Raw genomic sequence first — 10,985 nt, forward strand, 5'->3', positions numbered from 1 at the left:
CAGGAGCTAGAGGAGCTACTGAATGGCCCAGGTCAATGGCTCCAAGCTTCTACAATGAGAACAAAGTGCACTTTTTGAAAGCAGTGTACCCAAAAAAAGAGATTTGCCAAATCAAGCATGTATGGAGCAGTAATCTTGTGTAGAAGCGTTAGTATCTTCAAGGCTTAGCTGAGATGTCTTCATGGCATAAAACATATTGCCAGACGCACCTGGTTTACCTAGAGGATCATGAAGGAAAGTAATAGGAATATGCTATTCTTGAATATAAATTAACAAATTACAGTTTACAACACACAGGCTGTGACCTCTGACAAGGTGTGTAACTTGTTTGTAAGCCTGTTTCCTCATCTGGGAAGTGGTAATAGCAGAATGCATCTCTTTGGTTGGGACATTTAAGACATAACCCTTGGAAGGCATAATGCCTACCTCGACATACCCAAGATACTAAGTAATTCTTTGTCTGAAGGACAACGGTGAGTGTCTCAATAAAGACCAAGTCAGATGTCTGCTCTTTTAAAAGGAGATTTATTTTACACAAAATAAATTAATTACAATTTAAGCCAAAGCATGAGTGGCTTTAAAGTGCATCTGTGTAGGGGATTTGTGCATCTGTTCACTCGCTGTATGTTTTGGTATTTAAGCCATGGCTCAGCTAGGCCAGGGAAGCTGCCCAATGTCATTGCCATGAGCCATTTACACAAATCACACCAAGTTTAATGGACACGTTTTTTTCCTGTACCTGATGCAAGAGGTTTGTTTTTTTTAAAAAGTATACAGTCTCACAACCACTCAAAGTTTGGGGCTGAAGAGTTTGAGTTCGCAACCACTCGACACAGGCCCAACTCAGCAGCCTCCCCGTGTCAGGGCATATAAACTTACAGATGTCTGGGTACACATTTTGGCCCATAAACTCCACCCTTTTTGGGGGGATGGGGAAATATTTTCGTCTTTGTTCTTTAAAAAGAAATCCAGGTACCCTTCAGGTTAGAAAGGCATTCTGTAAGGAACCGTGTTCCAGAGATGCAAATCTTCCTTGGGGGGCAGGGGGAGAAAGAAGGTAGAAGGAAAAAAGGAAAGCCTGTGAGAGCTGAATCTATTCTTTCATTCCCACTGTAAATCACATCAATATATTTGGTGAAACTACAACTGACCATCATTTACAAGGTAGTTAAGGACAAAATCCGGAGCGATTGTGCCCCTCCCCCTCCACAGGAAAAGACTTGGAGTACATTTCACATATTCCGAGAGTGGCTCCGTGGGCTCGTCCAAGCCTCATCAGTTCTGTCCCCTGCTCGGAACAGTGCTTCCTTTTCGGCACCAGTTCCACAGGCCCTCCTGGCCTCCCTGCTCCAGCCCCTTCTGGAACCATGAATTACTGCCAGCATTCAACGTGCCCGCACCGGAAGAACCACAGACTCTTCCTGGGAAGAGCAAAGCCCCCCAAGTGCCTCTGCTTCAGACGGAGGTGACAGTCCTCACTTTAGCAGAAAGGGCCTGCTTGAACCTCCTCTTCAGGTCCTGCATGTTGGGTGACTTGGGCCTGGGGATGAGGGATGTTCTTCGCTTCTCTGGCGTGCTGCTCGGCGGCTGTTTGTGGCTCACTTCTTTGCACAGCACGTGGAAAGCGTTGTAGACATCATTGTAATTTTCGCTGACGGACACTTCATAGAACGAGCAGCCCAGCATGCCGGCCAGCTGTAGTCCAAGCTGAGGGTCCACCTGCTTGATGTGCAGCAGGTCAGCTTTGTTGGCCACAACCACCACGGGCAGCCGGGTGCCCAGGTGGAGCTGCTGGACGTGCTGGTGGAGCTGGCCAGTGAGTTCATAGCTCTTGTAGTCGGTGATGGAGAAAACGATCACCACAGCATCTGCCCAGCGAATGCACCTATTCAGCTGTTCATTGCAGCTCAAGCCGTTCTCGTGGACCTGGAAAGAGAGGGGTGATGGCAAGGTGAGTGGCGAGTGCGGAAAAGAGCCCTGGCTTGGCTGGATAGAGAATTCAAAAGAGCCCTTGACAGCAATGCCAGGTCGCAGGCCATAAACAAGTTATATCCCCGCACACTTCAGCTTTCTTGACAATATGTTGATCCAGCTGCATAGAGTTGGAATAAATAACAGTGCAGCTCACCACACTCAAGTGGAAAATTGACCTGCAGAGAACTCCATGCAGGGAGACTTTGTAGTTGCATAAAATGGGAAATTAACTGGCTAGACAGTAAGTCTGGGAAGTAAAGATAGGAGCTGGAAGCATTTAAACCTGGATAACTGCCCAGTTCAAGAGGGAAAACACACACACACACACACACACACACACACACACACACACACACACACTAGCATGGCTCTTTTGTCTATAGAGTAACTTTCCACAATAAAAAGTGATTCCAAGTATTTGGAGACTATACCTAGATTTTTATTTTTAATGGTAAAACAGAAATGTAAAGAAAGGAAACTGCCAATTCCAAGTGTATTTGGTTTGGTGTTTCCTGCTGGGTAGAATCCTCCTAAGAGAAGATTTCTGCCCCTCAGCCAAATCTCCCAAATTAAGCCTGGTTCAGACTGACCAACAGCCAGGCAGAACATGTAAAGTGTCAAACATGTAAAAGGCTCCACCTGACTCCCCAAATGTCTCTCCTTCCTATTTTGAGAACTGAACAGTTCTACAGTCAAGCAGGCTCCCCATCAACCTAGTCACCCACCTCAGGCCTTCTTACCTGAATGCCGGGAGTGTCTTGAACCTGAATAGCCAGGGTTTCACCTTCTATTTGGACTTGTCTGGTGTAGAGATTACCTATCAAGGCATAAAAAAAAACACTTATGTTCACCCTCCTTGTACAACTTTAAAAACATTGGGGAATTTTTTTCTTACTTAGAAAATATAACCTGAACCGATGCACAAAAATAAGCTATAGTTTATCCTAGTTAATGGGCTTAATTCCGATTTTTTTGAAACAACTTTAACTCCACATTAGTCGATTTATTAAAACCAGGGCAAAGTTTGCATGTTTTTGGAAACTGATTGGTGTCGTTTTAACCAAGCTCCCATATTTAGCGTAGTCCTTGCTCAGCACGTGTGGGGTCTCTATTTTAGTACTTTATCACTCCCTGACATGTTTATATTTCAGCTCAGATACAAGGGCTCGGTCGGCGCACACTGAGCAGACGCACCGCCAGCATCACCCCGGGAATGCAAACGGCCCGCGGGGAGCGGCTCCGCCTCGAAGCAGGGCGCCGCCTCCTGGGGCGGTTCCCGCGCGTCGTCCCCGTGGGTGCCCCGGGTCCGAGGAGCGAGCCGAGCCGCTGGCGGCGCAGGCCGCAGGCCCGCAGCCTCGACGCCGCCCCACGGGGCCCAAGCGGCCGTTCCCCCGGGGCCCCGGGCCGGTGTGCGTGTCTCTTTGTTAAGAAACGAGCGCGTCGGGCCTCGGCTGCTGTCCCTCGGCCTCGGCTGCTGTCCCTCGGCCTCGGCTTCGAAAGGTCGCCTCTGAGAGGCGGCGGGGGGGGGGGGGGGGGGGGCATCTTTTCTGTTTTATGACTTTGCGGGAGTGTCGCGAAGGGAGAGGCTCCTCAGAACAAAGGGTGCTCCGGCCCGGGGCCGCGGCGCACGCGCCCGGGGCCTCCCCGTGGCCCGGCCGGCCTGGGGCGGCGCCCGGCGCAGGTACCGGGAGCCCCGGGGCGCGGCTGCACGCGGGGCCTCGGGCCTCTGGAGCGAGCGCGGCCCCGACGCCGCCTCACCTGCGTTTCTTTCGTAGTCGCCGATGAACCGCTTGGTGAGGAACCGGACCACCAGGGCTGCGGCCAGAGAGGAGGGAAGAGGCGTCAGCGCCGCGCCGAGGTCAGGCTGGCCCGCACCCGCCCGCCGGGGCCCGGGAGGCCGGCGCCGAGGGCACGCGTGCCCCCCGCGCCGGGCTGCCCCCACAGGCCCACCGCCAGGGGCTCCCGAACCCCAAACTGGTACGCCGGCTGTGGCGGGTGCCGGGGAGGGCGCCGGCCTCGGGGTCCGTTTCCCCCGTCCGCCGAGGGCGGGGGCCGGGCAGGGTCCGTCCCGAGGGCAGCCCCACCTCCCGGCCCCGCTGCCCCGGGGACAGCCTCGCGCCGGGACTCACCGGTCTTGCCCACGCCGCTGGCCCCCACCACGGCGATCTTGACCAGCCGGCGGCCCGCCGCCCCCGGGCAGTGGTCGGCGGCCGCGGCGCTGCCCGGGGCGGGGTACTCGGCGATGGTGCACATGTTCTGAATGAGGCGCATCGCCGCGCCGCCCGGCTGCTCCGCGCGGGGCCGGAGCTGCAGCGGGAGGGAGGAGGCTCGCGCCGCGCGGGAGCGGGCGGGAGGACCCGGCCGAGGGCTGCGCGGCGGAGAAAACGGCGGCACAAGGAGCCCTGAGGGGACGCGGCGCGCGGCTCGCACCGGCTCCGGCTCCGGGCTGCGCCTGCACCCGGCTGCGCGCGCGCTGTTTTCTCCGGGGTCGGCCCCGCCCCCTGCCTCCCGGGGCCAATCCCCGGGCGCCCAGCACGAGGCCCCGCCCCCGGCGCCGAGCTGCGCGCGCCGCGCCCCGGGGGGGCCGGGAGCTTGTGCGGGGCCCCGTGAGGCGCGGGCGAAGTGGGGCAGCGGGCCCGAGCGGGGGCAACGTGCGGGCTGCGGCGCGCGGCTCGGCCAATGGCGGGCGCCGGGAGGGCGGCCCCGCTGCGCCCGCACGGGGCAGAGGCTGTGGCTGAGGGGTTGGGGGCGCCGCGGGAGCCGGGACTCAGCCTGGGGGCGGGCGCGGTCCGCGTCCCCCTAGAGCACGCCCAGAGCATCTGCCCCCCTCCCCCCGGTGCCCAGCCCACTGGCCCTCCCGCCACCGCCCGCAGCCCACTGACCTCTCGGCCCCAGCCCCGCCCACCCGCTGGGAACCTGCGCGCCGGCGGGGGGGCGAGGCTGCGAGCTCTCGGGGTCCGCGAGCCAGGCCCGCGGCCCGCACCCTGCCCGTCCCATTAACTCGGGGAGCGATTGCACCGACTTGGGTGCATCTGGGGTGGCATCCGGATTATAGATTTGGCTACGGTGGCAGTTAGTAACAAAGACCCCATAACCACTCTCCTAAAATGTGAGTTTTTATTTTGGGGCAAAATATTGTCCCCCATTTGTCTGCAGACCTATGTTCTCTGGCTCCGGCCGGCGGGGCGGCGCATCACCCACCCTCCGACGAGCCCCCGTGTGCACAGGTGCCGCGGGGCGCGTGCCGGGCGCTCCCAGGGGCAAATCAAGGCGTAATTACCGAGCGAGCTTTCTGGCGCCTCACATACCGTCACCTCCGGCGAGGCTGAAACGGAAAGAAACGGCCGCCCCAGCTGTGCCTGGAGACCGGCTACACGGGGCGGCAGAACCAGAAAGGGTCCCCCCTCCCTCTGGTCACAAGGAATGGCAGGCTAGTAAGGTGAGTGCACGTCCGGGCGGGTGCGCGCGCGCGCCCCTGAAGTCCCGGGCCAGCCCCTGGCGCGCTCCGCGCGGGGAGGCATCCTCAGCAGGGCGCTGGATTCCCCATCTGAGGATTACTCTGTGGCTGGAACTGACTGCAAATGTCATCCCCGGGCTGGCTCCTCCACCCAATCCCCTTCCCTCCCCACCCTCCTTCGAAACTTGTGGGCCCCCAAATGCTCCAGAGGCTTTTATCCCGGGGACAAACATTGTAACTTTGTATCTACAGCCATAAATGTAAACCTATAAACCAGCTCTCTTATCTACACGTGTCAGGCATCTAATTTAATCCCTCTTCCACCCTTGACTTAACTGACCAGGTATTTGATGGAATTCATGATGCTGAGCCAGTTCAGACTGCGATGAACCGGTTGTCTTGCCCATCTCGGTTTCAGTGTTCTCAGGAATTCAAGGCGGAGGAAAGGTAATCTCAGACCGCCTTGGTAGCAGGTTTTCTAGGATGGGCAACATAACTGGCAACACAGGCATCCTTAGCACATAATAAAAGGTGAACTCCTATGGAATCACAAGAATGAAATAAATTGAGCCATTTGAGTAAGGGGGGGGGAGCATTTAGAATATGAACCATGTCTTTCTGCATGTTTTAAATCAAATTTTTTAATTTTGATGTGCTATAAAATCAAACTTAGCAAGACTATACTTACAGGTAACCATGTACTTTTTAAACCCCTCCCCCCAAAAGCCTGTAATTCTATCATGCTTACATGGTGAAGTAACTGTGTAGTCTAAAGTTTTCGCTTAACTGCTTTACACACACACGGGCACTCACATACAGATATGACAAAAATTGTCACGGGGAATTTTGCTTTCACTCTAAAATGCTTCTGGGGCTTGATATTTATTACCATGAGCCTGTCCCAAGCCTATGATTTTTCTGTCTGAAACACAAAGGCTGAACTTGATATTCTTATTTTAGGTCTAAATGATCTCTCTATGCTTAGAGCATGAAAAGAAAGCACCAAACAAGAGGAGAAAAGAAAGGGGGGCTCTTCAAATGCTAAGCATCTATCAAATAGCCCACCTCCACCCCTCTGACCTCCAAGTGGTGGCACTAAGAGTTACCTCTTTTTGGAAATTCATAGAATTAGTAAAGGGGAAGGAGAAGGGGCTGGAGAATTGATAGATATTGAAGGCTGCTTTTATTCCAGGCTGTGGGCTAGGGATTTAGCATACAAACATCTCATTTACCCTCCTGACAGTCCTGTGACACGGTAGATATCATCGCTTCCAGTTGCATCGTTTACCGCTGCTTTGTAAACTACCCTGAACCTCAGTGGCTCACAGTTCTGTGGGGCGACCGTGCTCAGCTGGGCAGTTCTCGCGTAGGGCCTCTTGTGTTGCAGTCGGATGGCAGCTGGAGTCCTCGCAGCCTCACTGGGCTGGGCGTCCAAGGTGCTCCTTCCCGCAGGCGTCAGCATTCCAGCTGGGACGCCGGGACGTCTGGGACTAGCCTGCGGCTCTCTGTCTGCTCGGCCTCTCCGCGCGGTAGTCAGGCTTTCACAGCGTGGGCGCTGACTTCCCTTAGAGCGAATATGCTGCGACAGGAAGCGGGAGCCGCCAGTCTTTTAAGGCTCCTGCATGGAAGTCGGCATAGCATCACTTCTGCTATGTACTGTTGGTCAAAGGGGAGCCCACCCAAATTAAAGGGCAAGCGGCAGGGACATAGGTCACACCTTCAGATGGGAACAGTGTCAAAAAAGGGATGGCCATCTCTAGGTCATTCCATTTTATAAGTGAGAAAACAAACTCTCAGGTGAAAAATTCCTCCAAGGCCAAATATAACAGACAGAGCCCAAATCTGAAAAGGCTAAATAACATAGGAAATAGACAGAATATTCACAGTGAAACCGACTCCTATGATGCAATGCCATGCTGCTGCTCTCGCTCGCTCTCCCCTTCTTACTGTTTAAGCTAAAAGAAGTGAGGTTGGGGGGTGCTAAAATATGAGAAACTTGGGAAGGAAAGAAATATTTTACCAACTTCTAATTTTGCCTCAGCACCCAGAGTTTCCATCACCTCCACTGATCTTTACAGCTGATCTTAGATCTGAGAGCTCCCTGAGATAACCCATTTCTGGAATTCCTTAGTATACTGGAATATAAATTCGATAAATATTTACGGAATGTCTGAGCCATGGGTATACCAGGCACTGTGCTGGGTCCCCAATCTATGCTGGCAACCAAGACAGACTTTGCCATCACTGCAGTTAACACTTAGCATGGGAGACAGAGAAATGAATGAGCAATTTCAATAGAGTGTGAGGAAATGCTTTGATGGGGGAAATTCGGGAGCAATAAGATTACGTGGTAGGACTAAAATTCCGACTGTGGGAGCCAAGGAAGAATGTGTAAAAGCTTGAGCAGCTGAGGGGTTTGTGTTTTGTGTGCATGTGTGTGCATGCATGCACGTGTATGTGCGAGTATGAAGCAGGGGCTTCGGAGGTGGGAGGGGGACTAGTTTGCAGAGGACTCAGCATTTGCCAGTAGACAGTAGGTACTCGGTAAATATTTGTGGACTGTAAATGAAAGCAAAGGCTCACCTTGAGGAAATGAATTCAAGGAACAGGATAGCTCCCGATGAGTGGCAGAAGGGCCAGCATCTCCCCAGTGGAGCCTGGCAGTAAAAAGCAACCCCGCCTCAGAAAGATGCAGGCCTCCTCCCTGCTTCTGCCTTGCAAACCTTACGGGAGTGCATCTAGTTATGAAGTTATTTTGTATCCATTACCCTAGCTACAAAAGAGTCTGGGAAATGTGTTTAGCTTTCTAGTTTCTGCCATGCATGAAGACACACTAGAAATGGAAAGAAAGCAGAGTGCGAACCCACCATTTCCTCCACGCTTCTCTAGCATCCCAAAGAACATAAAGTCCCAGAAAAGAGAGATAGGGCCCCACCAGACATTTAATTTGCAATTATAAAAGAGCATAACGAGGCTCTTTTTCATTTGATTGCTTTGAGACAACTGTTCAGTTTTTGTTGCTTTCATGTAATATGTATCAACACCTCTCCCTGTTTTCTATAGTCCGCCCTGGGAGCATCTATGGATTTTACTTGCTCAGAACCCTTTTCCATTCTTTAGGAAGAGCACCCCAATTTTCCTTTGGAAACCTCCCCTGCCCCATTCTCGCTTTGTCCAAGTGATGATGAGTGGTGGGTTGATCTCGATTCCTAATTTCAGGCGTGGGTACCAGAGCCACGGGCATTCTCTCAGGGCCAGCCAATGGCATTCAGGGCTGTCCGAGGAGATTTTTGCTGGGAAAAGGGATGTTAACACACTGGTGTCAGTCAGCTGGTGGAAAGTGAGCCTCGTCTCCAGGTAGCCTTGTTGGCCACCTCTTGGGGGAGTCTGCCTCCTAATGAAGCCAACCCAGAAGAAAGCAAACCCGAGAGGCAGAGAAAGCCAGGACCCTGAGGTCATCTTTTCGGGCCTTGCTTTCAGCCATGCCTGAAAATCCAGACTTACCCTTTGAAATACCAGTCACAGGAGCCAGTCACTTTTTAGATCCAGAGGGTCTGAGCTGGATCTCTGTCACGTGTACTGAACAAGCCCTTACACACCCTGTTTGTGTGGAGTTGTGGTCTCTGCACAAGCCACTCTGAGACTGTCCCCTGGTATCAGCGGTGTCCCTCCTTCACAGCTCTCAGGCCGTCCCTTCCCGTTTATTTCACCTTTGCCCCGTCAGTGCTATCCAGCAGTCTATAAAAACAAACACACAATTGGAAAAAATATTAGTACATCCAGGCAATGGAATATCAGTCAGCACTAAAAAGAAATGATCAGCCACAAAAAGACCTGGAGGAAGCTTAAGTGCATATTATTAAGTGAAAGAAGCCAACCTGAAAAGGCTACGTACTGTGTGATTCCAACTATATGACATTCTGGAAAAGGCAAAACTAAGAAGACAGAAGATCGGTGTTTGCCAGAGGGGTGGGGGTGAGCAGGTGAAGCACAGGAGAGTCTGAAAGCAGTAAAACTACTCTGCATGGTATAGAATGGTGGATACGTTTCATTATACATTGTCCAAACCCATAGAATCGACAACGTCGAGAGTAAACCCTAATGTAAACTATGGAATTTGGGTGACCGTGATGTGTCACAGTAGGTCTTTCAGTTGAAACAAATGTATCCCTCTAGTGGGGGATGTTGACAGTGGGGGAAGCTATGCTTGTGTGGGGCCAGGGGCTGGATGAGAAATCTGTGTCTTCTGCCAAATTTCTCTATGAATCTAAAACTGCTCTAAAAATAGTCTATTTTTAAAAAATAGGGATGTTATAGGACATCTAGTCCATCTCCCTCTTACAGTGTCTCTGCTGAGAAATTGTCCAACTTAGTCTAGAATCTTCCAGTGACGGGAATCCCTGCCGTCCGCAGCAGCACACGTGCACTGAGCTGGCATCTTTCCTCCTGCAGCCTCTTTCCAGAAAGACAAACTTTGGTGTGCTCGCCGACTTCCAAACACCTGGTCCATTGCTCCTTTGCCTTTCGTGGTAGTTTGGAAAGGACCGAAGGGCTGGCGAGGGAAAGGGGAAGGTGGCTGCCTGTGACATGGGATTGCAGAGGAACAGCAAACGCAGGAAGTGTGCCTCCTCCCCCTGCCTGTAATAATCATTTTTAATACTCAATTTTAAAAATGAGTAAGAAACCGTGACTTGGAAACAGCGATTGGATTAAAGAGGGACAGGGATTCATTTTGAGCTGCACATTTTCTAAGAGATCTCTGAGTATGGAACTAGGGGCAGGTGTAAATTAGCACAGGAGAGGGTTTTCCTCCAGTGGCTCTGTGCAGTGTGTCCTAGATGTTCCCAGGCCTGTGCACTCCACTGCGGGCAGCTACGCCTGGTGCACAGGGGGGCTCAAGGGTTCTCTTTTTCTCAACCATCCTTGAAGGAGACACTCGGCTAAAAGACAGAATCCCGAGGTTCAGCCTGGCCAGGCGTGGCTCAGCGGTTGAGCGTCGACCTAGGATCCAGAATCACTAGGTTCAAAGGGCAAAGTAGTAGGGAAGGCAGATGGGGACTTATTTAAGTAAAAAGGATTCTCTCTCACACACCCCTACCTTTGGCCAAGAGAAAGATCACTTATTGACTAGAGAACACTTAAACTTTGAAAAAAAGTAAGATCTTTACGTTCCCGCAATGCCCCCCCCCCCCGCATACCTTGGTTGGTTTCTGTGGTAGCAGGTGGCCCCCATTTCCCCCTTTCCACACTCCAGAGAAAGAAGGATAGAGCTCTACAATTATATCCCCTCACTGCTCTCTCAGGTTTTATCTTTCTTATTCTGGAAGGTCTCCTGCACTCTTTCTCTATTTCAATGTAATGTATAAACTGGAGGTACAAGAAAAGGTGAAAGGAATTCTCTTTTTTGTTCAGGGCAAAATCTGAGATTTTCTTCATCTTTCAAATGATTTGAGTCTTAATACCCCGGGTCATTTTTCTGGGAACACAGAACACCTATTTGATACGCAGCCTGATAACAATGACTTCGGATAATTTCACATTTTGAACACTACGT

The 10,985-nt window shown here is 52.3% G+C and overlaps 1 protein-coding gene across 1 annotated transcript; it reads right to left on the reverse strand.

Moving 5' to 3' along the window:
• Positions 1–508: 508 nt before the first annotated feature.
• Positions 509–4,357, reverse strand: RASL11B (RAS like family 11 member B). Its single transcript, XM_087827514.1, has 4 exons — positions 4,104–4,357; positions 3,733–3,789; positions 2,715–2,791; positions 509–1,926 (listed from the first exon to the last, which is right to left on the reverse strand). The coding sequence occupies exons 1-4, from the start codon at positions 4,243–4,245 to the stop codon at positions 1,456–1,458; spliced, it is 747 nt and encodes a 248-aa protein (XP_087683640.1). The 5' UTR covers positions 4,246–4,357; the 3' UTR covers positions 509–1,455.
• Positions 4,358–10,985: the final 6,628 nt, after the last annotated feature.

Source organism: Miniopterus natalensis, chromosome 1 (genome assembly GCF_054644295.1).
Source record: "Miniopterus natalensis isolate mMinNat1 chromosome 1, mMinNat1.hap1, whole genome shotgun sequence".
NCBI classification, from domain to species: domain Eukaryota; kingdom Metazoa; phylum Chordata; class Mammalia; order Chiroptera; family Miniopteridae; genus Miniopterus; species Miniopterus natalensis.